Here is a 27588-nt window from a genome sequence, read left to right as displayed (position 1 = left end):
GGAAGGACCGCCTCTCAATCCATTCCCATCAACTCCCCAATCGCTGCTCTCCCCCGACTTTCAGAACACTGGACAGGCAGATGCTGCACAGGCCAGGCCAGGGCCACCTGGTGGACCTGCTCCTTCCGCACTTCTATGTGATTTCAAGCAGGACACACCCACCTGAAACCCCCCTCCTCTCCAAGGCCAGCGCCAGAGAGCCCCACCTGCTAGGAGGTCTCTGCAGGGCACAGACTGAGGGAAGGAGAGAGAGAGAGAGAGATTCAGACCCCTGGTTCGGCTGGCACTCAGTGCCCTGGCCGCTCTCATAGGCTTCGGGGTACAGGGCAAGGGTGCCATCTATCAGAACAGTTACTGAGGGCCCTCTCCCTCTCTCACCTTTTCTTCTTCCATGCTACTGGTCAACCCACCCTCCGTGAGTCCTCTCCCTGGACCCCGAGGCTCTGAGATGGGGCGGCCTCCAGAAGATCCTGTCTTCTTGGAGCTCACAGTCCAGAAAGAGGCTGGGAGATAAGTCGGTCACGGCAAGGACAAGATGCTGTGATGAGAAGAAACCCGACTGGACTCAGGGCAGGCTCCGTGTGCATGCGTGTGTGTGTGTGTGTGTGTGTGTGTGTGTGTGTGTGTGTGTGTGTTGGGGTATAGGGGGTGTGGCCTGGCAATCCATAGCACATGTGGACTTGCGTGCTTCAGAGGTGGGAGAGAAAGTCAGGTGGAGAGGAAGAAAGCCAGCAAGAAGGAGATCCCTAGGAGAGAGGAGGAGGCCCGGATTGAGGCAGAAACACAGAAAAGGAGCTTGAGAGAGCAGTGCAGGGGCATTCCTGAGAAGACAGGCAGCTGGGGCGGTCACGTGCTCCGTCTGAAGGAGGGCCAGGTGGGAAGAAACATCATCCCACTCTGCCTCGGATGGGCTCGCTCGTCCTGCCTCCATGCCTCGCACTCCCTACCGCCTCTGCCAGCACACTCCGCACCCTGTGCACATGTCTCAGGGGGATATGCAGGTCCCTCTGTTGAAAGGAGTGCTCACAGAGGCCAGGTAACTTTATGACCGTTCCTGTGCCCCCATGCCCAGTCTAGGAGTTGGCGCACAGTGGGAGCTCATGAGTGGACAATTGCTTGGGTGAACTGTGCGCTGGGCAGGCATCTTTAAACGTGTGAGGTGAACTCTGAGCACCTTTTGAGGTGGGTACCCTTAGTGCCCCTTTTCATGCCTGAGGAAACGGAGCCCTGCACAGGTGGAGAAGCTGGTGCAGGTCTGTGGGACTGTTGAGAGGGGAAACTGGTTCAAAGCCAGGCGTCCAACCACATCTTCCAGGCTTCTGGCCACATCTCTGCCTTCGAATGTGCCACGCAGCCCTGTGAGCACATGGCTGGAGGGACGAGGAACCTGGAGCAGCGGTCAGACCGGAGCCCGGGTCAGAGGACCTGAGTATCCCGGATTCCACCTCTGGGAGCTGGGGGAGGATGAGCACTGGCCCGGCCCGGGGAGGTGGAGGCCAGTGATGGCTCCTCACCCCTCTGAGCACCCATCCCAGCTCCTTCTCAGAGAACGGCCCACCTGACCTCTAGGTGGCCAAGCTGCTAGTGTGAATGGCAGAACGATGGCATGCTGTCAAAGGGGCTCTGGCCCTTCCTGCCTGGGGCTGTCCCTGGCCTCCACAGAGCCTCGTTCTTTCTGGGAAGGCATTTGCATGACTGGCCACAGGCCAGCTACCCCTTCCAGGTTGAACTTGGCTGGCACCTTCCTGGAAGGCTGTTCTCTGGCCTGGCCTGCTACGCCTGCCTCAATGGATGTGATGAGTCAGTGCTCAAGGTCACCCAAGTTCCTGGTCCGGCCAGGGCCATGGGCCCTCATGTCCTTGGCCTAGAGAATCTGCATCTTGGAACTAGTGAGAGGGACTAGGTCCCCAGGAAGTTTCCATTGTTCCTCAAACCCCTGGGGGAGAGGCCGCAGTGTGTCTCAGCCTTTGCGCCTAGCCTGGCCTAGCAGATCAGTCTAGGGGAGAGAAGGCAGAGATGGCAGAGTCCTGATTAGGAGCAGGGGGAGGGTGTGCAGGAGGAGGAGGAAGAATGGGGCTGATACGGGGAGACAGAGAGGCTTTGTCTCTGGGTCCTGTGGGCACTGGGCGACATTGGGCCACAATACACACGGACTGATAACGGCACCCCTTGCCTGCCTCTGCCGAGCAACCCCACCACCCACCAAAACACAGCCGGAGAGGGTGCTATTCATGGGGGACAACTCGGGGCTAATGTTGCAGCTTTCCCAAAGTGCTTTCCTCTGCAGATCTTTGTCTCTGGGAAGGGATTGTGTGAAGACTCAGCTGCAGAGCTCACGGGTCTGTGTGGGCATTAAAGTGCCACCTAAATTCAGAGGAGGATGAGTTCTCTCCCAGAGATGACACAGCCACTGACACTTGCCCCCCCCCCCCCCCCCACACACACACTGACAAACACAGGCAGTGGTATTACGATGGAGCACCCGTTCAAGGAGGGGGCAGAGTGAGGGGGGGACACCCTTCTCTGTAGCATTGGCCAATTCCCATGGTGTAAACACTCTCACCCTGACTCATTTCAAGCTCCTAAAGGTTCAGCAACGCCCTCTGGTGAAATTCCTAAATATTTAGCGCACCGCTCTCAACCATGCCAGCAAACTCAGAGCACGGTCAAGGGTAAGACAGGCCTGGGGTCTCCTGTGAGCCGGGCGAGGGGTCTAAGGCACACAGATGTCTAGGGGGCTTCTTTTCTCCTTGCACCTAGGGCTGCGCTGCCCACATTCCATGGTTCAGACACTTGCTTCCTCACTCTTCGCTTGGGTGCCAGGGTGGAGGCCTGCATCGAGGGCATGGCGTGGGCTTGCCTGCTTTCAGGGAGGGCCCAACTTAGCCAGAGGCCACTGCGCTTCAAAGGCTCGCCGTGGGCAGGTGGGAGTGGGGCCTGGGGTGTCCACCCTTCTTCCATCAAGAGTTCCAGGCTAGAAAGACCAGAGGGCCCCTTTGTGGTGCCCCATGCTCTGGTCATTAGTCACGGGTCTGTGCCCCTGCGCCCTCCTGTTGAGCACCAGCTCCTACCATTGCATGGGGATTGACCTTTGTGTCCCACAGTCATGTCACGGTCTCAAGACTTGAAAAACACCTATCTGCGCCTTCACGGCGGGCTCTCTAGGAACCGACCCAGGGGCTGCTAAATCGATGGACACATCAAGGCGTCCACGCGTGCAGGCGTGGCGGGCGGCCCAGCATGGCCATCACTCTCCTTCCTTGCAAACAGGAACTGCTCTCGCCCTCGTACGCTGCCTCTCCTGCTCCTTCCCACATTCAGCCAATGTTGATCCATCCGAGGCTCGGTGCTAAGTGGCCGGAGAACATAAGGGCGGCTCGTAGGCTCTTGGTGGAAAGGAGTAGGGAATGCAGGAGAAGGGGCTGGGCTGAACAAAGTGGCCCGAGTTCCAGTTACCAGGCGTTGAGTTTAGGTGCCCACCGGAGCTGCAAGGGGAGCTTCCTCCCACAGGCAGATGGGACAGAGCTCGGGATAGAGGAGAGGGCTTTGTTCAACCTTCTTCCATCAAGAGTTCCAGGCTAGAAAGACCAGAGGGCCCCTTTGTGGTCCCCCAGGCACTGGTCACTAGTCACTGGATCCATACCCCCATGCCCTTACTAGTCTCTTCCTTTACCTGGAATGTTCTACCTGTAGAAATCGACCTTCCCTTCAGGGATCCCAGGTTCCACGGCGTTCTGGATCCCTCAGGATGAAAACCAGACACCTGGAAGGCTGAGAGTCCACCTCACCCCTTTTATACCTCCTCGCTTACCCCACCTGGCCCATGTGATAGAAATTCATACCTGTGCCTGCCCCCCTGCCCCATTATGCTACCAGCTCCTGCGGGCAGAAGCAGACTCTTCTCTATATCTCTATTCGCACCCACCAGCGTCGGCACATAATAGGTAGACGCCTGGTGTGTGTTGCCCAAAGGAATGGACTTCATTTGTCTTTCTGGGCAGATCCACTTCTTACATTAGCTTCCCCCCACAGGTGGACTTGGGGGCTGTTCAGCCTGGGTCTGGTGGAGCAGTCTGCCCAGAGGGTCGACTATGGCCAGCAGACTCAGTGAGGAGACAACCTGCCCTGTTGCTTTCCACCCAGCCCAGCCTGCAGGACACCCCTCAAGGTTACCCCGCTGGCTGTGGCCCATGCTTTCTGCGCTCCTGCCAGCAGGGTACCAGATAAGGGAGGATCGAGGACAGCTGACCTTCCAATCAGTCCTTTTTCCAACTCGCACTCACAAGTAGACGCCCAGGTTGTTACATTTCTTAAACTTTTTTTAACCACAAAAGCAAAATCGAGTTACCAATTTAGGCACTAAGGTGCTTCAGCCTGCCTAAGCCGTATTAGTCAATTTGGGGGTTTCTTCACTCGTTTTTGAAATGGCTTGTTGCAAGGATTGATGAATGCAACTTTGAATGGTGTGAGACGGTGTTTCCAAACAACGAGAGCCTGCAGACCTGCCGCCCTTCACCCAACGGGAGAGTCCAGCAATGGACCGCAGACCCCTCTCGGGTGCCCGGGAAGTGGGCTCTGTGCCTTGCTCTTATGCCTTTGCAAGGCCCATGCCCAGGAGTGGAGGGCCGCACGGCTTCCGTGAGGGTCCCCCAGACCCGGGCCAGGCCAGCTTCTCCTTGGCTGAGTGCCCGTCGATGGCCGCCCTTGCAGCGCTGCTCAGGGGAGAACGGCCAGTGGGCAGTAGGAGGTAGGGAGTCCCTGCTATGGGACAAGGCTTCTTAGCCTCAAGTGGTCAAACTGAGTCAAGGTCTCCTTTCAGGACAAATGGATTTCAGAGTAACCTATTGCTCAGGACCTGTCCAGAGGTGGGCGCCAGGTGACTTGCATCTCTCCCTCACTGCTGGGCACCTTCCTCCATCACTTCCTGTCTCTTAGAGTTTGCCTCCTCTCAGTATCCCCAGGGCTGCTCCCTTCTTCCCGAGGGCTCCAGCCCGTCCCATTGCTGCCCGGACACCCACTGCACTAGGTGCGCCACCCCCAGGGATGGCTGCCTCATTTGCAAAGCCGCCCCCAACCCTGGAGTGTCTTTATATGAGAGTGCTAGCTATTGAATTTGAAAATGGCTACCCCCCAGGTGGGTTAGCTTACATATTCAGGACAAAACTGGACATCCTTCAGAATGAGGTCCCCAGTCTCGTTACCATCAAGTTGATGTCTACTGTCCTTGTGGGGTGGTGGGGGTAGGGAGTGGCTTTCAGGACTCTGACCTCTCCAGAGCTAATTGGCAGGCCTATCTTTCCTCTGTGACAGTGGTTCTCAACCTTCCTAATCCCACGACCCTTTAAAACAATTCCTCATCTGGTGGTGACCCCCAACCATAAAATTCCTTTAGTTGCTACTTCATCACTGACATTTTGCTACTGTGATGAATCGGGCGAACCCCATGAAAGGGTCGTTCGAGCCCCAAAGGGGTCGCGACCCACAGGTTGAGAACCGCTGATCTGAGGCATCTGTGGGTAGGTTCTGAATACCAGCATTTTGGCTTCTGGGACACTTTACCACTGTACACACACACACACACACACACACACACACACACACACACGCCCCCACCAGGGACTCCCTACTTTGTCCAAAACCTCAGTGCCATGAATTTGGATCAGTCAGGGTGACCCTGTAGACAGATTAGAGCTGCCCCTTTCCCCCCTTCCCCCCAACCCCCCACCATCACACTACTCACCAACAAGACAGGACAGCCTTCTCACTGGCCAAGGAAGGAGCCCGGAGCCACTGTTGGACGCTGGTTAGACCCTATTTCAGACCTGGGTCTCAGCAGCATTGGAGGGCAGGAACCTCATAAGAAGGGTCTTTCCATAGAGACCACCCTGGCTGTCTTTAGGGAAGCCTTGCACAGCTTAGTGCTCACAGGACTGGGAGGAGCTATTCTCTGGGGGGCCACTGTAGGGGGTCTCCATTCTCCAGCCAGCTGCCCAAGGCTGCTGTTGACCTGCTCGATGGGTGAGGTCCTCTTCAGAAGACCCACCTTGGCCTAGTTGAGCTTGCAGACACCTGTGCTCAAGCCTAGTTGGCCCACAGATCTTTACCTTAGCGCCCCTGCTGGGTCCCAGGTACAAGCGGTACTGGAGTGGGGGGGCGGGTACTACAGGGACTGCCTCTTCCCCCAGGAGGATTACAGACTAGTGGGCACGAAAGAGCACCACCCCCATCCCTGGGGCAGGCGACTTGCAGTGGTGGGAGGCTACATTGTGTCCCTGGGAGGCTCTGGGAACCTGGCCCAGGCACTGCCCCTCCCCCGCCCTTGTCCCCGGGGCTTTTCTGAACCCAAGGCCTCCAGGAACAGGCTGCCCTGGTGGTGGGGATGGGAGGGAGTGGCTGGGGTGGGGGGTGGGGTGGAGAGAAGGAAAGGGGATGCCATTGGGCAACAGGGCGGAGCACAGCCCTGTGAGGCCACCAGGCCCTAGATAAAGGGGTGCAGTGCGGGCCCAGGTGGCAGAGCCTGTGCTCACTGGAGCCGCTGCAGGACCCAGACATGAAGCTCCTCTTCACTGCGCTGCTGTCCCTCGGGGCTCTTGGTGAGTGCCTTGCTGGGGACCGTCCCCCAGCCCAGTGGGTGCCCCTGCATCCTGCGGGTAGGCACACTACGTTCCTGCCACCTGAGGGGCTCTTGGCCTGATGGGTAGACATCCTAAGATCCCTGCACACTGCTGGCAGGCAGCTTAGCTTTTGTGCCAGGCCGGTAGGCACCCCAGGTCCCTGCATCCTGCCAGTGGATGTCCTGGTGCTCATAGCCCAAGCAGGAAAGGTGCCCTGAGGCAGAGCTGGGTTGGCCCATCCCATCCTGGGCGGAGGCTCTAAACCTGGCTGAGTGCAGGGCTACCCAAGAGACTCCCGGGGAACACTGTCCTACGATGTCTCACCAGGACCTTTGGGGTCATCGGTGGACTACCTCCATCTTAAGTGGAGGAAAGGGCGGGACACACAGCTCTCCCCTGGGTGGTAAGGGCTGTCAGAGGAGATGCAGACCCCCCACCTCCATTCTCTGTTCCTGCCACTGTTCACCCCCCCCACCTACGCCTCACCCCCATTTCCAGGATTAAGGGATGGTGGTTGATTTTACAATTTCCCTTCACTCCAAGGACTCATACAATTTCGAAAATTTTAGTTAAAAAAATTTGGGGTCAGCTTATACAGTATATACAGTAATCCCTGATATCATCTACCTATTTCTACTTTCTCCCAATGCTGGGCTCCTCACCCCAAGGTTTACTTTAGCCCTAGCCCTAATCCTAACCCTAAACCAAGCCCAAACTCAAGCCTAAACCTAAACCTAACCCTAGCCCTAACCCTAATCCTGAACCTAACTTTTCTCTGGTCCACCTCCCCTGTCTAGTTCTCAGGTTTCAATCTAACCTGCCCCCTGCCCCACCTTCACTGCCTCCTGCATGAGACCTTCTTGGTAACTGGAAGTTCATTTGTGGATCCTCAGTTCTGTTTCATTATATAGCTACTTTATGCTAGTACCACACAGTTTTGGTAATTATAACTTGATAAGTTGGGAACTGAGTAGTTCTCTGACTTTATTTTCTGTTTAAAAATTGTTTTAATAATTTTACACATTGCATTTCTACATTAATTTTAAGACCTGCTTATTGATTTCCGCCCCAAAAGCCTGCTGGGATTTTGATAGGGATTGTGTTGAATCTACAGATCAATTCGGGAGGAACTACCACCCTAACCGTATTGAATTTTATAAACCCTGAACATGAAATGTCGCTCCATTTATTTGTCTTCTTTGACTTCCTTCTCCCAGGTTTTGTGATTTTGAGCATATAAGTCTTCTACTCCTTTTGTTAAACATCTTTCTAAGTATATGTTTTTGATACTATCATAAATGAGGTTACACATTGGGCTACTAAAAGCTAGGTCAGCAGTTTGAAACCACCGGCCACTCCTAAGGAGAAAAATGAGGCTTCCTACTCCCAGGAAGAGTTAGTCTCAGAAACCCACAGGGACAGTTCTTCCCGGTCCTATGGGGCCACTAAGAGTCATAATTGACTCAATGGCAATGAGTTTTTTTTTTAATTGTGAATAGATTATTATATTCTTAATTTCATTTTGTATTATCTTATGCTTATAGGCAAAATTACAGACTTTTTTTTGCATAGTGACCTTGTATCCCATGACCTCACTAGATTGATTAGTTCAAACGGCATCAGAACTACTGGTTCGAATAGTGCTTATTAGTTCTAATGGCAATTTCTCTGGGCTTTATTCACAGAAGATCATGTGGTTTGTGAATAAAGATAGGCATTCTTCCTCCTTTACAAGCTGTGTGCATTTTCCTTTTGTTTTACGTGTCCCATTGCTGTGGCTTGGTGGCCTAGTGAGCTACGCCCTGAGTTGCTGACCACAAGGACACTAGGCCCTCCGAGGAAGACCGACGAGGCTGTCTGCTCCCATCACGATTTAAAGCCTCAGAAACTGAATGGGGCTGTTCTACTCTGTCCTGGGGGGCTGCTAGGAGTCAGAATCGACTCGATGGCAGGGAGCTCTTTGAGCCTGGCTAGAGCCTGTAGTTCCATGATGAACAGATGGTGGAAAAAGATGACTTTGTTTCGTTCCTGATTTGAGAGAGAAACTATTCACTCTTTCACAATTAAGTATAATCATGCCTGTAGATTTGACCTAGGTGTGCTTAACAGAAGTGTGTGTGTGTGTGTGTGTGTGTGTGTGTGTGTGTGTGTGTGTGTAAGAGCCATGAGCAAATCTGGTCTAGCCTCTTTCTTAACTGGAAGCCAGATAGATTATAGCATCAAAGCTAGGCTCTGCCAGAGTATCCGTCTTTCCCATACAGAGGCAAATGGGGCACCCTGAGCCCTCCCTTTCTCTGCACTTACCCACATGGAGTCAGGAGTCCGGAAAGTGCTGGCAGGTGGGAGAACTCCATAACCTGATGTGAGAGACGTCATCATTTCCAGGGGCTGGGGGAAGGAAATGCGCCAACGCCGCAGGAAAGATGCTTTAGGCGTGCCCTTTGATGTAGTGAGAACCAGGATGGTATCACATCACTTGGCACAGTGCACAGGCCCCCTTAGGCCAGCTTGTGGCCTCCACTTAAGGTCCAGTGGCCTGACTTGGCCACAGCATTGAAGGGATGAGAGGGCAACAGGCGGGAGGGTCCACGCCCAGGAGATTGTATCTGAGGGTGAGGTGCTCTTCCACGGGTGGCTAGTGGACCCTGACGCCTGGGTTTCTGTCTCCCAGGGCTGTGTCTGGCCAGCGTCGAGGATGCCGTTAGATGGTGCGCCATCTCTCCGGACGAAGCAAGGAAATGCTCCGTATTCCAAGAGAACATGAGAGCATCCAACCTCCCTGCTCTCGCCTGTGTCACCAGAACCTCCCATCGGGAATGCATGCAGGCCATTTCCGTAAGTCACTGGAAGCCAAGGGGAAGGCAGGGAGAAGGGGTGGAGGGGAATAGGAACAACTTTCTCCTCTCCCACCCTTGCTTCGCTTCTTGGGCACCCGTATGTTGGGGGCCGACCTCTCTCACAGGAAGCAGGGCTGTTGCGAAGGCGGACAGAAGCAAGCTAAATGTGTTTAAGTGAAGCGGTCCCACCTGGGGAAGCTGGGATTGCTACAGTGTGTAGCACGGAGTGCATACCATTGGGCAATTAAAAGTTGCCTCTTCCCCCCTCCCTGCCCCCCCACAGCCCCCCCACGATCTAAAGATCTACTGAAATAATTTCACTCATTCCTGAACCCATTTGTTTTTCACACATGTCATGTGCTGTTGTCGGGCCTGCTTAACTTTCAGCACAAGTTACATAATACAGTTTCCAAGGCAACCCAATAGAAAGATTTCATTAATCTGATGGAGTTTTCAGAAAAAAAATTTTTTAGCAGGCTCAGTCTCATGAAAGGGTTTCATTTCATAAAAATATTCTGTGGTCAAATGGCCCGAGGATCACCTATTTGTTTAAGAGACAAATCCCTGGGCCCTGTTCCAAGTATTTGTGGCTGAGGCCACCCATTTGACATTCTTAACAAGAGCCCCATTGGGCATCAGCACTGCACATCAAAACAGAGTAGCGATAGATTCAGTGGTTAACAATAAGCCTGGGTGGTCGTAAAAACAAGGGGACAGGCTAACCAGCTGAATCGTAGAGGCAAGAACATTAACCAGGGTTATAGCAATGGATTAAATGGTGAACTAGAAATATTACCAAAAAATCAACTCCTCTCAATGAAAAAGATGTGAACAAAAATCTTTTAAAAGCCACAGCCCGAGTAGGTACCAGCTCTGACAAAGGGCTATTGTGTGTGCCTTGTCAAGAAATCAATTCAAACTGGGAAGAAAGTTTCATACCAGTAAGATGATGTAGAAGGAACAAGGAAGGGATGCGCCAGCCAGGGTGCAGCACAGCACCCATGAAGCACACATTCCTCTAGCACTTTAGTGCTTCCTCCCCCCACGATCATGACCCAGTTCTCCCTCATGAATCTGGCTAGACCGGAGGGAGCAGGGACACTGGTGCAGATAAGAACTCTCGACACACGGAATCCAGCACAGATACCTCCCTCGGGAACATTAATGGGAGTAGCGATACCATGAGGGTAGGAGGAAGGTTCGGGGAGAAGGGGGATTAAGGGGGAACTGATCGCAATGATTGACGTATAACCACTCCCCCACTGAGGGGGATGAACAGAAACGTGGGTGCAGAGAGACAGCGGACGGTGTACGATATGAACATAACAATAATGTATAATGTATCAAGGGTTCACCAGGGTGAGAGGGTGGGGAGGGAGGGAAAAGAGAGGAACTGCTAACAAAGGCTCAAGTAGAAAGGAAATGTTTTGAAAATGATGATGGCAACAGATGCACAAGTATGCCTGATACATTTGATGTATGGATTGTTGTAAGAGCTGTCAGCACCCACAATAAAATGATTTATTTTTTAATAGAAAAGATGATATGAACAGGAAAAGAGAAATCATAATTAATTAAATAGACATAGGTGATATACTTAGTAACCAGAGAAACACAAACCTAAGAAATCTGTTACCACTAGTGTTTGGGGGAGCAAAAACACTTAATGAAACACCAGCCTCTCCTCCTCTGCCAGTCACTCTGCTGGGGGGAGGAGTCTTCAAGGTCAATGGCATTCTAAGTCGGCCTTGTGGATTTTCGGCTAAGCAGAACAGCAACATGCCCCAAGGCTGAAAAGTTCTCTTTGTGTTTATTGTCTCCGTGACGCCCCTCCCAGAAGCCCCCCACCCCCCCCAAGAAAACAGGTCAAGGGAAACACAACCCACTGAGACACAGATCTTCGTAAAAGCATAGTTTCCATGATTTCTCACCGTAAGAAGTTAGGTCTGAACATCTGGGCGATCGATGAATAGCGACACCCAATTGGCTGCCACCAATGGGATCGAGAAAGGCTCAGCTGAAGTCAGGGCGTGTCTAACTTCAGCTGATGAAGCAGGTGTGGACCAAGCGGCAAATAGAAGGAGCCAGCTCAGCACGGGGAACGCAGTTTGAACCTGGCTTACAGGGTGATCATTCAGAAAAGATGATCAGTCTCTTTTCTCGGCAGCAAGAAATGCACATGGAGTCAAAGCAGAGGAGAGAATCTAAAGAAACGAACTTGGCCGTCTGTGGGAAGGGTGTGGGGGGCAGTCACGGGGGGAAGGGGGGGGAGACAGACGAGGGCGGGGGACAGAAGTTTCTGCTGATTTCCAGGATGAAGCAGTTGGGTCTGTGATCATGGACCCAAAAGACGGACCGTTACCTGGTGCCCTCTCTTAGTATCATGAGAGGATGTGACTGGAAGCTGGATAATGGATAGAATGACCTTTTTTGAAGGTCATTCTGGCCCTGGAGCCTTCTAGGATGCCCTGCTATCCTGGGCAGGGTATCCGCCGAAGCTGAAGCCTGGCCTCTTTTCCTTCAGACCAGCCAGGCAGACGCTATGACCCTTGATAGCGGTTTGATATATGAGGCATCCAAGGCCCCCTACAACCTGAAGCCCATCGTGGCCGAGGTCTACGGGTCTGAGGCGGGTGAGTTTTCCTGGGGGCTCTGCCGAGTCAGAGTGGAGGAGTGTGCCGAGTGGGAGGGGAGCAGGGAGCTAGCTGGCAGGTGAGGTCGTCCCTCCTGCTGTGCGCTGTCCAGGAAGGATCACAGCGTCCTCCCAGCCCCTCTCCCTCTGGTCCAGGCTCACAGCCTGCAATGCTCTCTTCCCCCTTGCAGAGCCGAAAACCCACTATTACGCCGTGGCCCTGGTGAAGCGAGGCACCGACTTCCAGCTGAACCAACTCCAAGGCAAGAAGTCCTGCCACACAGGCCTCGGCAGGTCCGCAGGGTGGAACATCCCCATTGGGACACTGCGCCCATACTTGAAGTGGGCAGGACCACGGGCATCCCTGGAAGCCGGTAAGACACTGGGACACGTCGGGCCGGGCTCTCTCCTCCAAGAGCACCTGGGGGCGGTTGCCTGTGAACCTATGGGGTGGGCGTGAGCCTGAGGCGGGGTGGGCCTAACTGGCTTTAAACATGCAGGTTGGTGGGGGGTGGGGGGTGGGAGAGTTCTGTACCAGCAGGTCTGAACCTCCTCTGAAGTCACAGCGGTGCCCAGAGGCTGCCTGTCCTCCGCTTCCTGCCCACGGAGGAGCCCGCAGCCGGCGAGCAGCAGCCTGAGGGGGCCAAGGCCAGGGCCGGGGCTGGCTTTCACTCTGACCGATTTTCCCTCGCCAACAGCTGTATCCAGATTCTTCTCCAAGAGCTGTGTTCCCTGCGCAAATGGAAAGCGATTCCCCAACTTGTGCAGCCTGTGTGCAGGGGAAGACGCAAACAAATGTGCCTGCAACTCGAAGGAGCCCTACTTTGGCTACTGGGGTGCCTTCCGGTGAGTGAGTGTCCCCAGGCCAGGAGACCCAAAGAGAGGACCACCTCTTTGGCAGGGACCCGAAAGGGGAGGTCCAGTTCTCCCATGGCTGTTCCCCTCTTGCCCCTGCCCACCCTTCACACACCCCGCTGGGCCCCACCCTGTCCTCCCCACCTCTTTTTTTAAAAAAATTAAACCACTTTATTGGGGGTTTGTACAAGCCAGTCAGGGTGCAATGTAGCAATGATGAAACAAGCAATTTTCCTCTAGTTCTTGAGTGCTCCCCCCCCCACACCCCCCGCCCCACCATACTATCACGATCTCAATTCACCTTACAAATCCAGCTGGACCAGAAGATGCATGTACACTAGTGCAGATAGGAAGCTCCCCACCTGTTTATTAGTGGTAGGAGCATCCTCTCTTCACAGAACCCCAAAGCAGCTGTCCCTGAACTGTCCTGGGTACCCCCTCCCTAGAGATCACCAGTCTTGGACTCCCGACTGGGCAGCACAGAGGCAGCGGCCAGGCTGACCTTCTGCCTCACCTGGGCTTCTCGCAGACCAGAGGACAGGGACCTTTGCCTGCTCTGTGCTCCCGCTCCCTCATTCCACGCTGCTTCTTGGAGCCTCAACCTCCCCCCCGCCCACCCTACCACACACACACACACACACTCTGACCAGGGTCCCACTGCACCCCCCCCCCCCCCCCCCCCGCCTTAGAAACTTCAAAGCCCTCATTTACATAGAAGAAACAGGTTTGGACTTCCAGCCCTCCCCCTCCTCCCCTCCCCCCCAGGGTTCTTCCTCAGATGCTCCTGGGGGAGCAGATATCTCCCCTGGGTAACCCCCCCCCCACACACACACACACACACTCTCGTTCTGCACGGAGGCCCGAGGAGGAAGTCAAGGAGTGGCCTGGTTGTGCTAAGCCTTCCGGTGCTTTGTCATTTCAGATGCCTGAAGGAAGGACCTGGGGAAGTGGCTTTTGTCAAGGACAGCACGATTTTTGGTAAGCGCCCCTCCCCTTTCGTTGGCTCCTCCGCTGGGTGCTGTACTGGCGATGGCCCCAGGTCTTGGCCCATGATTCCCTACAGCTCTGGGTTTGTGCTTTCTTCACATGTAAAGTGATGAGGGTTTTTGTCTTCTTTTTATAAAGCCTCTTCTCATTTCCCTTCCTCTCCCAAGCACCCGTGCCCAGGTGCTTTCCCGTGCCCTCTGAGTCCCATGCTGTCAGGCAAAGCCCGCCGCGCTCTTCTGGGTGTCTGTGTGTCTGGGCTTTAAGTTCACGCCAGCTTTGCAGCGTGTTGGGCGCTGACTCAGCGCTTTGTTTCAGGGCTTTGCCTTTGTTGTCACGTGTCCACCTGGCCCCTTCTCTGCTGCCCTGATACGGAGACCAAACACACTGCCCTTGAGTGCATTCTGACTCGCAGGGACCTCCCGCGGCAGAGTAGAACTGCCCCGTCTTTCTCCTGCAGCGCGGGGGTGGTTGTCCAGCTGGTGACCTGAAACCCACGACACCGCTACCTTCCCGGTGTCTTTTTGCTGTCCCGTTGGAGAATGGCTTTGGGACCACAGACTGACGCACAAATATTGAGTGTGTGCCGGCTCATGACCTTCCCCTAGGACAGTGGTGCTCAGCCTTCCTCACGCCGCGGCCCTTTCATACAGGTCCTCATGTGGTGGGGACCCCCAACCAGAACATGATTTTCCTTGCTACTTCATCGCTGTCATTTTGCCCCTGTTGTGAATTGGGCGACCCCTGTGAAAGGCTCGTTTGACCCCCAAAGGGGTTGCGACCCACAGGTTGAGAACCACTGCCCTAGGGCCAGCAGACTGCTCTCAGGTATGGCAGTGTACAATTACACTCCCACCAACACTCCATATAAAAAACAGTGGAACCAACTGCCATCGAGCAGACTCCGACCCCCGGTGGCCCTGCAGGACACGGCAGGACAGCCCCCGTGGGCTTCTCAAGCGGTTTCCAGTGTTCCAAGGTGTCTCATTGCCCTGGAACTTCAAGTTTTTATTCTTCAGCTTTCATCTCTGTTACCCAGATAATGAAGTTACAGTGACAGATTTCACTGTTGTTTATATTTAATTTCTACATCTCATGAGTTTGATATCCCTTAATATATTTGCTGGTATTGGCAGTTTCCCTTCCTTATTTTAGAGAGGGCCCTGGTGGCTTGAGCAGGGGTACATAGTTGGTTTCAAACTGCTGAACCTGTGGGGAGTCTGAGGGCAGGCTCAGTCATCTCATACAATGATCTGGGCAGGTGTCTTTCACTTTGTGCACTCAGAAGTAATCTCTATAAAATATGCGCGTAGTTCTTTGAAAGTGGGACTGAAATCACTCACACAGCACCCCTACCCCAGTCCTTGAAACAGTACCTGGCGTGAACAACTGGATCTTCTGCCTTAGATTCTCTCCTGTCTCCCGAACATGCTTCATCGTCTACTCAGGGTTGCTATGGTGACAGATGGGGTCTGGTTTGAACTTCTGGCTCGGACCCCCTGGGCTGGCTCTGAGGTTTCTGTGGGCAATGCTTATTCACCTCTCTGAGGGCTTGGAGACATTCACTGACCTTCCATTGGGGCATCTGAGGCAGCTTCTCCAGCTGGAGGTCTCTGGGCAGAGGGCAGCTCCAGCTCATCGGTGACTGCCTGGCCTTAACTCATCTGAACTCCCTCTTGCCCCTTCCCTTGGTCCAGAGAACATAGCAGACAAGTCTGAAAGAGACCAGTATGAGTTGCTCTGCCCAGACAACACCCGGAAGCCAGTGGATGAATACAAGGCATGCCACCTGGGGCGGGTACCATCTCACGCTGTGGTAGCCAGAGTGACGAATGGCAAAGAAGACAAGATCTGGGAGCTCCTCCAACGGGCACAGGTATTGCCACCTCCCATTGGGGGCGGGGTGGCGACCTTGGACGTCTTCTTTCCAGGTTGTCCGCTGGACATTAGAGACCTTGAAATCCTCGTGTCTAACACTATCTCCTGTCAGTCACTCAGAGAGCTTGCCCTTCTCCCCTTGCTAGGCCCACTTTTGATGTTCAACCCCTGGAGTCCCGTGTCGACTCTTCTGTGATGTGAGGTGGAAGTGGCTCCTCCTTCCGATCGCCATCATCCTCAGCTGGGATGGCAGGAGGGTGACAGAGGGCTGAAACCCTAGGCTTCTGTTTGGGTGCAGCCAGGCCGCCCAGCGCTGCCTTGCTCCCTGTCCCCGTGGTGTTTCTCTCTGTGCGTGGATCCAGTGTTCCCTGGACTTGTTCCTCCAACTGACCCCAGAGGGCTGGAGCTCACAGGATCGCCAGGGCACCCTGAAAAATGTGTGTGTTCCTGGGTACTCCGTGGGTTACGGGGCCCTGAAACCCAGCTGCTGGCTTGGAGGACACGGTGGCACAGAGGGACTGGTATGTAGGGTGAGCCACCTTCTAGCCTAGTGGTTCTCAACCTTCCTAGTCCCATGACCCTTTTATACACTTCCTCATGTGGTGGTGATCCAGCCCCCGACCATAAAATGATCATCGTTGCTACTTCATCACGGTCATTTGGCTACTGTGCTGAATCAGGCGACCCCTGTGAAAGGGTCAATTGACCCCCAAAGAGGTCGCGACCCACAGGTTGAGAACTGCTGTTCTAGGGCACAGGAGCTAGGACACCACCCAGTTCTGTCTTCAGAGAACTTGGGGAACCAAGAAGCAGTGGAGAAGGTGCCAGTTTTCTCAGGACGTTAAGGCGCTTGGGCCCCAGAACTTCCCCAAATAAGAAGCCAGCGCAGAGCTTGTCCCTCTGTTGGAGGGCGCCAGCAGAGGCTCCCACAGGTCCAAAGACACTTGCCACATTGCTCAATAGTTCCTTCCTGCAAGTCATGGACGCTTAAATCGATCTTTCCCTCCATCAGGAACATTTTGGGAAAACCAAGCCACCAACATTCCAGCTCTTTGCCTCCCCTCCGCCGGCGAAGGACCTGCTGTTCAAGGACTCCACCATGGGCTTTCTGAGGATCCCCTCCAAGATTGATGCTGGGCTGTACCTGGGCCACCACTACTACATTGCCCTCCAGAACCTGCGGGAGAGTGCGTGAGGACTGGGCGGACAGGGGAGAGGCCTTCTGGGGGATGCCGGACACCTGCTCACTGGTGGCCCAAGTGCTCAGTGGTGGCCACTCCTTTGTGTCTTGTTCACACGGTGGTTTGATGCAGGTCCTAGTGTCTTCTGTCGACGGATGAGGGGCCACTTTAGCAGATGAGGGGCATATTCAGACACATGTCCTGGCCACCTGCTAACGCTTGGCCTCTGTTCCTGTGCACACAATCTTCTCCAGCACGTATAGAAAAGTCACTGTGCTTCCTAGGAACACGGACGGACAGAGCCAGGGCCTGCCTGGGACGGATGCAGGGACCTCCCTGACTGACAACCCCCTGGTCGTGGCCAGGAGAAAATTCTAGAGCAAGGAACTCAGCCATGGCTGTCCTTCCATGGAAAGATCTGGAACAGGAGACTAGACAAACACAAGACTGCATTCTCCTTCACGGGGCTGGCTGGGGCCTTAGGAGAAATCACAGAGGGGTGCCAGGTGCCACTTCTTGGGGGCAGGCCCTGGTCCCGTGCTGTGGAGTTGGCATGCAGTGGCAGGGAGACACGGGCGCAGGAGGCGGATCAGTACCCTGAGGGCTAATGGAAGGATGGGAAGCCGGAGAATGTCTTAGCGGGAATGGAGAGACAGTCATGCCCTCCTGAGTTGGGTTGGGCTGGGGGGGCTGCAGAGGGGAGGAGGGGAGGGCCCAGGCCTTGACTCATCCAATGGTGAAATCGGCTCCCTAAGTCTGTCTACGGCAGGGTCCGGTGGAGCTGCACTGTGTAGAGATGGAAGGGGTGGCTCCCAAGGTCATCAGACTTGGCAATGACCTTGCAGGATCCCTGCCAACCCTGCCTTCCTCCCTCTGTGCAGGGTCGGGGGCCCGGCGCGCCGGGGCGGTGTGGTGTGCCGTGGGCACAGAGGAACTGCGCAAGTGCACCAAGTGGCGCCAGCAGAGCAGAGGCAAAGTGTCCTGCGCCATGGCTTCCACCGCTGAGGACTGCATCACCCTGGTCATGGTACGCATCAGGGTGGGCAGCGGCTGGGCTGTGGGACCAGACGTGGAGGGCCTGCACAGGGAGAGCCGCTGTGACGTGGTGGTGGGGAGACGGGGGGGCCCACCTAGCTGTGGGGCTGGGCTTCTTCGAGGACCCAAGGGCCTGGGCATCTTACAGATGAGGTTGAGGGTGGGGCTCTGTGAGCCAGGCAGGAGCTGCCAGAGAGGATCCACCCAGGGCCAGGGCCAGCTCTGCAAACAGGCTGTTTGATGATCCTGGAAGAGCCCCCAGAGTTTGGATCAGGACACCGCCCCCCACCATCTTCATCACCATGCTCCCCAACAGCATCACCATCTTCATCACCATGCTCCCCAACAGCACCTCCAAAGACCCTGCTTCCAAACAAGGCCACCTTCCTAAGGACAGGGGTCAGAACTTGAACAGATTGGTTCTTTGAGGACGCCAGGAGAGCCCCCACAGGGATTAAAGATCATCCTTTCTACTCATTGATTGAGCAGCTCAGGCACCCTGGGTCCAGTGCAAGTGAGCGGAGCCTTGTGGAAGCCAGTTGTTCCCACCCCCTGTCTCCTCTGGGAGGGGCGCTGGCCCAGGCAGAGACCCCTGGGAACCAGAGGCCCAGAGGGTTGCCTTTTCTTCCCCAGAGGACAAAGGGTTCGCGCACGCTGAATCTGGTATTTCCTCGAGAACTGCTGCAGATCTGGTGGAGAACCAATAGAGCCCGGGGAGTGTCCATTGGATGCCCACTTAAAACAGCTCTTCTTTCTTTCTGGGGCTCTGGACGAAGACCTGACCCGGGCCACTCTCTCAGAGAGTGTCCAGACCGGCAGGACGGGAACGGCCTTCCCTTCCCGGGTGCCCAGGACTTGCTTTGCCTTTTCAGAAAGGAACTGCGGATGCCTTGAGCTTGGATGGCGGCCAAATCTACACGGCGGGCAAGTGTGGTCTGGTGCCTGTCCTGGCGGAGAACTCCAGTAAGTGGAAGGAGTGGTGTCTCTGGTTTTATTCCCTGGGGGGTCGGTGGGGGAAAGAGCCCCGAGGACACTGTGGAATGGTCATCGGGCTGCTAACAGCGAGGTCAGTGGTTCCAAACCACCAGCAACTCTTTCCACGACTCGTCTGCCAGTTTGTCAGACTGTGGTGGCTTGTGTGTTGCTGAGACGCTAAAGGCTGTGTCCCTGGCATTTCCAATACCGGTAGAGTTGCCCAGAGTGAACAGGTTTCAGCAGAGCTTCCAGACTGAGAACAGACAAAAAGGAAGGAGTAGGCTGTCCACTGCAGAGAAATTACCCACTGAAAACCCCACGGGGAGCTTCTCCCTATGGAGAGCAGCGAAACATTGCCAATTACTCCAAAACCCACTGAATCGTCGCAGACCACCGTCAGACACGGTGCCAGAAGATGAGACCCTCGGGTCACACGCCACTCAAAGCATAAGGAGGAAGCGCTTCTTCTCAAAGCGGAGTCTACCATAATGCCCCGGACTGAGGAACGCCTGTGGGAGTCAGGCCCTGGGGACCGTCAATAAATAATACAGGAAGCATCAAGGGAAGACGGAAAGAATACACAGAGCCACTGTACCCCAGAGAACCAGTCCACAACAACCATTTCAAGAGGTCGCATGTGAGGAACCGAAGGGCTACCAAAGGAAACGTTTCAACAAGCGGATGAAGCACGGGAAACACTCCCTCTCTATGCCAAGACACTTGGAAGACACCAACTTGGCCAACTGATGGGAAGAGATCTATATGTGCACCCTTTCCAAAGGAAGGTGATCCCACAGAAAGCACAAATTACAGAACAATATAATCGATCTCACATGCAAGTGAAGCATTGCTGCAGATCCTCCAGAGACAGGTACAGCAATACAGCGACAGGGAGCTGCCAGAGGCTCAGGCTGGATTCGGAAGTTGATGTGGAACAAGGGGTGTCATTGCTGATATCCGATGGATCTTGACTGAAAGCAGAGAACACCAGAAAGATAGTTACTTGTGTTTTATGACCATGTGAAGGGGTTCGACTGTGTGCATCACAGCAAACGATGAAAAACCTGGTCCTCAATAGGAATCCCAGAACACCTCACGGTGCTCATGCAGAGCCTGTGCCTGGGCCAGGAGGCCGTTGTGTGAACAGAACGAGGGAATACTGCATTGTTTAAAGTTAGGAGAGGGGTCCGTCAGGATGGTGTCTTCTCACCACACCAACTCAATTTGTATGTTGAGCAAATCATCAGAGAAACTGAGTTATAGGGAGAAGAATGAGGCCTTAGGATTGGAGGAAGGATTATCAACAGTCTGCAGATGACCCAACCTTGCTTGCTGAGAGGAAGACATGAAGCACTTGCTGATGAAGCTGAAGGATTGCGGCCTTCAGCCAAGATTACAAATCAATGTAAAGGAAACCAAAATCCTCACAGCCGCACTATTAGGTGACATCGTAATAAACGGAGAACAGATGGAACTGGCCAAGGACGTCATCTTGCTTGGATCCACAGTCAGTGCTCACGGAACCAGCAGTCCAGAGATCAAATCACACCTTGCATTGGGTCAATTTGCTGCACAAGATCTCTTTAAGGTGTTGAAAAACAAGGATGTGACTTTGGTGCACCTGACCCAAGCCATGGTATTTCCAATGGCCTCCTATGCATATAAAAGTCGGACATTGAACAAGGAAGACCAAAGAAACATGGACACTCTTGAATGATGGTGTTCTCAAAGAATACTGTAGGAACTAAGGATGGCCAGAAGAACAAACAGATCTGTCTTGGAAGAAGTACAGCCAGAATGTTCCTTAGAGGCAAGCATGGCAAGACTCTGTCTCATGTACTGTGGACACCAGTGCCCGGAGAAGAGCTTGGACAAGTGGATGGCAGCGAGAAAGAGGCAGACTCTGGACAAGATGGATGGATTGACACGGCTGCTGCCATGGGCTCAAACTCGAGAACAATCGTGAGGACGGTGCAGGACCGGGTGGTGTTTCGTTCTGTGGCACATGGGGTTACTTTGAGCCGGAACCTACCAACAGCACAGACGAAACATACAACTTTCCTCTAGTTGTTTAATGCTCCCTCCCCACCAGTCATGACCCAGTTCTACCCTACAAATCCGGCTAGACCAGCACATGTACACTGGCACAAATAAGAGCTTGAAACACAGGGAATCCAGGACAGATCAACCCCTCAGGACCAATAAGGAGAGTAGCCATTCCAGGAGGGAAAGGGAAAGGTCTGCCCTTGTGGAATCTGCTGTACGAAGGGGCTTCAAAGAGTCAGTGGAAAAACTCCATCATCTTTCATCCCATTTTCCCATGAGCGCTTGGAAGCCCCCTCCATTAGTACTCTGTTGTGCGGTCCTCCCGCAATTCTTCCTCTGGCCCGTTGGGCATTGGGGCAGCCTGCAGCCTGCAGCTGTCCTAGTTTTTTCTTAGGGCATTGTGAACAGAAAGGCCACAAGTGAGTGGCTTTCATGAACAGAAATGTACTTTCTCATGGTATCAGAGGCTAAAAGTCCAAATTCAAGTCATTGGCTTTAGCAGGCGAAGCCTCTGTGCAGTGGCTGTGCGTTGGGCTGCCAATCCTAAGGTCAGCAGATCGAAACCACCAGCCGCTCCTCAGGAAAAAGACAGGGCTTTCTACTCCTGTAGCAGTTAGTCTCAGAAACCCACAGGGACAGGTCCACCCTGTCCTATAGTGTTGCTGTGAGTCAGAATAGACTCAATGGCAGTGAGTTGGTTTTTTTTCTCTCCAAATAACTTTTCAGCTTTGATGTGGGGTGCTATCCCCCTCTGCATGCTTCTGTGCTCAACCTTTCCTCTCGTACCCCAAAAGGGACGGACTTAAAACACACCTGCACCAATCCCACCTCACTGCCACGCCTTAGCATCCCCCAGATTTCCAACTGAGTCCCCAGAGGGCGTGAGGGTTAGAATTTGTGACATTTCCTTTGGGGGCGCAGTTCGATCCCTGACATCGATGCTTGTGAATTTTCGGTCAGCCTAGTAACGGTTGCTCATCTCTGCTCCCTCAGGATCCCAAAGCAACAGCGGCCCCGACTGTGTAAACAGACCAACGGAAGGTGAGTTGGAAGGGGTCCTTTTCAGGGTCGAAGGTAAGTCCTTGTGGCTGGCGGAGAGGATCGTGGGGGGATGGGTGGGGGCACACAGCTAGAGATGCCATAGCATGTTTGAGGATGCAGACGGGTGGTTCATAGGAGAATAATGGTCATGTCTCTACCGGCCTCAGTTTTTGGCAGAGAACTTTTTACATATTTCTCTGCTGTGTCTGGCCACGTGGCAGGAGAGGTGTTATCACCTTCATATTAGACAGGTGTCCACGGAGGTGCACAGAACTTTACTCACAGGTGTAGATATCTCTGTACCAGAGACTAGTCTTGAACCACGGTCTCCAGGGACAAATCCAGCCTTCTGTGTGCACCCCACTGGCCTGCCTGGGTAGTGCATGCTCAACTTCTCAGCTGACCCTGCACCTGCCCCGGGACAGTAGGCCAGGTGCTCTTTAGGGGGACAAGGAGGACACTTTCACGACTCCTCCCTGTACTGTTCCCAGCATAGGGACTGTCCTTAAGGCTTCCACATAAGCACACATCTGTGCAGAAGCTCGTTAGATGGCTCGCTGTCCCTGCCCTTGCTACGCATCTGCTCCAGGCGCTCGGTTGGAGGCACTCTGGTTCAGTGTCCACTCTTTAGTAGCTCCCATCTGCAGGGGAGCTGCTGGGCATGGCTCAGGGATGGGGGGTGGCTGGTTAAGGACAGAGGCCAGCATTCATTCAGAGAACCAGCCAGACTTCCTTATGTCATTTCGTAGCCCAGGTCAACCGCCCCAGCACACAGGGCAGCAGTGTAAGCTCGGTTGGCCTTCCTGACAGTGCCTGGTCCCGGCCCGGGTTTACCCCACCGCCCTCGAGTGTACTAAGCCCCACTCTCTGTCGTCTGCTGTGCAAGGGTATTTTGCCGTGGCCGTTGTCAGGAAAGCAGATGCCAGCCTCACCTGGAACTCCCTGAAGGGCAAGAAGTCCTGCCACACCGCCGTGGGCAGGACCGCAGGCTGGAACATCCCCATGGGCCTGCTCTCTAATCAGACAGGCTCCTGCAAGTTTGGTAAGCATCCTGGAGGGAGCTGGGGGTGGGTGGTGCTGTAGACCTCTGAGCGTTCAGGGTGGGTTTGTAACTGGAAGGGGAGGCAGAGGGGAGCATTTGCAGGTTGAGACTCGGAAATCAGGTCTCCTGGTGTCCTGGCTGCACACCCCTTCCCACGCCCCATCTGCCCATCCAAGGCTGACAAAATGCAACATCAGCCTGGTTCTCTGCACCCTGAAAGGTCTCTGGGTGGCACCGTTGGGTTGCAGCGCTCATTGCCAAACCCAGAGGCTGGTGCTGTGGAAAAGGCCTGGAGATCTGTCCCCATGAGAATCCCAGCCAAGGAGACCTCATGGAGTGGTGTCCCTCTGTTATACGGGGGTCACCAGGAGGTGGGATGAGCCCGGTGGCAATGGGTGTGGTTTGGGGATTTGGCTTCTTATACCCTAAGCCTGGAGGCAGTTTCAGGTAAGGAGAAACGGAAAATGAGCCTCTTGGACCCTCGGATCTAAATTCTTCGTTGGCTCTAGTTTCCAAAGTCTGGTGGCCTCACGAAGGGCCCCGTCATGTTTCCCCGTCAGAAGTGACTCTTTACTTCACACTGCAAACTCAGAAAAGCAACAGCAACGGCAACAGTAACTAAACCAAACTCACTGCCACCGGGTGGATTTCGACTCCTAATGGCCCCATACGACAGGAGAGACCTGCCCCTGTGGGTTTCCAAGGCTAACTCTCTCCAGCAGTAGACAGCCTCCTCTTTTGCCTGCAGAGCAGCTTGCAGTTTAGAACTGCTGACCTTGTGGTTGACAGCCCGGCAGGGAGCCAGCACACCAAAAGGAACCCTAATGAGACTTCAGGGTTCTGGCGCAACCTGCTTCTGGGGCCTCCTCTCCCTGCCCACACCACACTCTTTAGACCAGTGGGTCTCAAGCTTCCTAATGCCACGACCCTTTCATACACTTCCTCATGTGGTGGTGACCCCGAACCATAAAATTATTTTCGTTGCTACCTCATCACTGTCATTTTGCTACTGTGATGAATCGTCATGTAAATATCTGATAGGCAGGATGTATTTTCATGGTGACAAATTGAACATCATTAAAGCATTGTGATGGATCACAAAAACAATATGTAATTATATATTGTGAAATATTTATGTGCTTTCTGATGGTCTTAAGTGACCCCTGTGAAAGGGTTGTTTGACCCCCAAAGGGGTGGAGGCCCACAGGTTGAGAAACGCTGCTTTAGGGAGAGCTGATGTCGCCAGAGAGCTGACTTCCCTCGTCCCTTTTCAACAGATTCCTTCTTCAGTCAGAGCTGTGCGCCTGGAGCGGACCCCAGTTCCAACCTCTGTGCTCTGTGCATCGGTGACGAGATGGGCCAGAACAAGTGCAGTACCAACCGCAAGGAGAGATACTTTGGCTACAACGGGGCTTTCAGGTGGGTGCGGCAGCCCCCTCTCCACCAGCTGGTGCCTGGTCCCCCACCATCTGGACACTGCCTTGCTAAGGGGCAGACGTCATCTGTCACAACAGAGCCAGCACCAAGGAGGGCTCCCTCCGCCAGACCTACCAATAGGTAGGAGCTGACCTGGCCGTCACCTGACCTCAGCTCTGCTTCTCAGTGACCTTGAGCCCAAGTGGACCTCAGTGGGCCTCAGCTGTCCATCCTCAAGATGTAGTGGCTGGAGTGGGAGGCATCCTAAGTCTTTTCTACAGATGAGTTTTATGGGGTGCGGTCTCTAATAGCCATGACCGCTTCTCTATGTGGGTCATCGCCTTTTTTACTTTTCTCCTGAACTTTAGCCTTAAAATATGGCAAAGAGGAACCGGTATGAGGGTGTCATTCCCCAATAGTGAAATGAAAAACAATGTCATTGTTCGTGAAGTTAAATAAATATATATATTTATATATTATTATAATATAGTATAGTGATTAACTGTATTATTACATAGGATTAAATATTAAATATATTAATTAATTACAATATATTATATATTTATAAAATATGTACTTATAGATTCCTCTGACTGAAGGAATCTGTTTAAATATATTTAATATATTATACATATAATAATATATATTAAATATATATAAATTCTCAAATGATGACCAGGTAATGATTTATAGATACTCCCCATCACCCCCATTTTACCCTCCCACTCAGCTGCGGGTACCTTCCAGGAGCACCTATAGGGGCTGGAAGGGAGGACAGGGAGCTCCCTCATCTCTTTCCTCCATGCTCTGAGAACACCCATGTATCCCACCAGCAGGTGGCCGTTGCTCTGGTCAGGTGCCATTGTTCAGGTCTGACTCCTAGCAGCCGCGGACCCTGTGCACAGCGGCGCAAAGCCCCGCCCTGGCCCGCACCTTCCTCACTTTCCTTCTTATGTCTGAGCTCGGTGTGGTGCCTCTGTGTCAGCCCATCTCGTTGGGGGCCTTCCTCTTTTCGCTGCCCCTCCACTTGACCAAGCAGGATGTTCGCTCAGCCTCCCATGTTGGAGGCGGGCTGCGCCCCAAAGCTGTGACCTCCAAACTTAGCCAAAACCGTGGTCAGTCCCTTTCCGGTCATAGGAAATATAAAAGTGGCTTTTGTGCTCCTCTGAGTGGCAGAGAAGGAAAACAAACCAACCTGGTGAGTGTATACAAATAATTTGTGAAAGACTTGCAGTTGGAAAAACTGTGATGTGATTCCACTCAGAAATACTGAACAGACACATACCGGATAAGAAGCCAAAGAAATCATGTTCCTTTCCCCCCAAAACCAGGTGGCACAGAGTTCTCTTGCCAGAAATACATACACTGAAGCATCCTTATTTATCCTAAAAAAGGAATGCTTTATTTTTTTGTCCAAGTTATGCCCAGGATCCATACTTGGGAAATGTCTAGCAAGATGATCGAGAGAAGGCCTATTCCTCTCTGTGCACCTGACATCCCGATGCTGCCGGTTCCTGTTAGCATTCAGGGATTAACTGCTGACTTCGGGCTGTAGACGAAGGTCTACCTTTCATTCCGCCCCGCCTGTGCTTCCCCCTCCCCCCACCCAGTCACAGACTTCAGGTCCCTTCAGCATCCAGAGTTCTTAAGTACTATTATTCTCAAATCAGTGCTGTGGCCAGATTATACGACCCACTGTGCAAACCTCTAGCTTCCTGTGGAGTTTATGGGAGTCTTATTCGTTTACTTATTCATTCAGTTAGTTGGTTAGTGTGAACGGCTGAGCACAAAGGCGAGCTGAGCGAAGGGGATACTTTGGAAAAGACGGCCCTTCACTCGTCTAAAACGGCCTCAAGAGCCTTATCTTTTTCACACGCTCCATTTGTGAGTGTGTTCAGATCATGAATCCTCTCAAAGCCCTGCAGCAGTGTGAAGACACACACACACACACACTCACACACTCTCTCTCTCTCTCTCTCTCTCTCTCTCTCTCTCTCTCTCTCTCTCTCTCTCTCGCTGGCTTAAACTCATCATTGGAAATGTTTCTCCTGAAGGCTTCCATCCTCAGCTTCCGTCTGGATGCATTCTTACGCTCTGGCCACGTGCACCCTGGAGGCCGTGGGGTCTGCCCCCCTCCCACCCCCATGGCCTTCATGCTGGGATGCCCCTGGTCTTCCTCAGGTCACAGTGTCCTTTTCCTGCGTCCTGGGTCTTTAGGTTTCTTGTTTTTCTGGGAGCAGCAGCTTCCTGGAAAAGGGCAAATGGGACAGGTTGTCTTTTGAGTGTCTACCTATCTGAAAACACCTTCAGCCTAGAAATGACTTGTGCTTTGTTGGATAACTAAGTCCCGTGGAGAACATTTTCCCTAGTAGAAGTTTGGACAGGAAGGGGACAATAGGAATCCATAGAGCCAAGTGGAGACTTTTTGTCCTGAGGACACTCAACTTTTTGACAAATGTGTGACCCCGAGAGGTCACATATGCCCCTCCAGATAAGATTGGACCAGCGTAACCAACACCTGTGCCTGAGCCCAGGAGGTTTCTCAGTGTCTGGATGTTGAGGAAAACAGGGAGGAAAAGAAAAACCTTCGCAGAATCCGTAACCATGAGCCAGCTTTTCCTTTTTAGAGCTTCCTGTTCTTGTTTCATGAATGCGGCCTCCAATGTAATTTCTTTAATAATGTTAATTATGTTAAAAGTGTTCTTCTCTCCTCTATATCCTCTAAGAGTAATTATTTTGGTGCTCTTATTTTTTCATGATTATGAGATTTATTACAGAAGTTAACAGGTTACAAATGAGGATCAGAAATGTTAAGGATGCAGTTATTTTGTCCACGGTACCTTTTCTTAGTTATGTCAACAGGCACACTTCTGCCTGGTCCTCGTCTCTGCCATGCTGCCCTTGGCCTCTGCCCTACTAGGGGCACTGATAAATGCCTACAAGGTGCCCTTATACTTTTTCTTCAAATATCTCTTGGTCCCTGGCTGTTTGTCCCCATTTGTGAGTAAAGTCCTGACAGTTATTTCTGCATCGGCGTCCAAGTCTCTCAACC

General features: G+C 53.2%; 1 protein-coding gene across 1 annotated transcript in view; it reads left to right on the top strand.

The window, feature by feature from the left end:
• Positions 1 to 6550: 6550 nt before the first annotated feature.
• LTF (lactotransferrin) overlaps positions 6551 to 27588 on the top strand; it is a 30212-nt gene continuing 9174 nt past the window's right edge. Inside the window, exons 1-13 of the mRNA XM_075547901.1 lie at positions 6551 to 6593; positions 9286 to 9449; positions 11976 to 12084; positions 12275 to 12457; positions 12782 to 12929; positions 13861 to 13916; positions 15620 to 15798; positions 16813 to 16987; positions 17863 to 18008; positions 18889 to 18979; positions 22031 to 22078; positions 22965 to 23120; positions 24398 to 24539. Coding sequence (XP_075404016.1) covers positions 6551 to 6593; positions 9286 to 9449; positions 11976 to 12084; positions 12275 to 12457; positions 12782 to 12929; positions 13861 to 13916; positions 15620 to 15798; positions 16813 to 16987; positions 17863 to 18008; positions 18889 to 18979; positions 22031 to 22078; positions 22965 to 23120; positions 24398 to 24539 — 1640 coding nt within the window. The remainder of the gene's footprint in view (positions 6594 to 9285; positions 9450 to 11975; positions 12085 to 12274; positions 12458 to 12781; positions 12930 to 13860; positions 13917 to 15619; positions 15799 to 16812; positions 16988 to 17862; positions 18009 to 18888; positions 18980 to 22030; positions 22079 to 22964; positions 23121 to 24397; positions 24540 to 27588) is intronic.

This window comes from Tenrec ecaudatus, chromosome 4 (assembly GCF_050624435.1).
Source record: "Tenrec ecaudatus isolate mTenEca1 chromosome 4, mTenEca1.hap1, whole genome shotgun sequence".
Lineage (NCBI taxonomy): Eukaryota > Metazoa > Chordata > Mammalia > Afrosoricida > Tenrecidae > Tenrec > Tenrec ecaudatus.
Note: the sequence above shows the minus strand (reverse complement) of the source record. Positions and strands in the feature narration are given on the sequence as shown.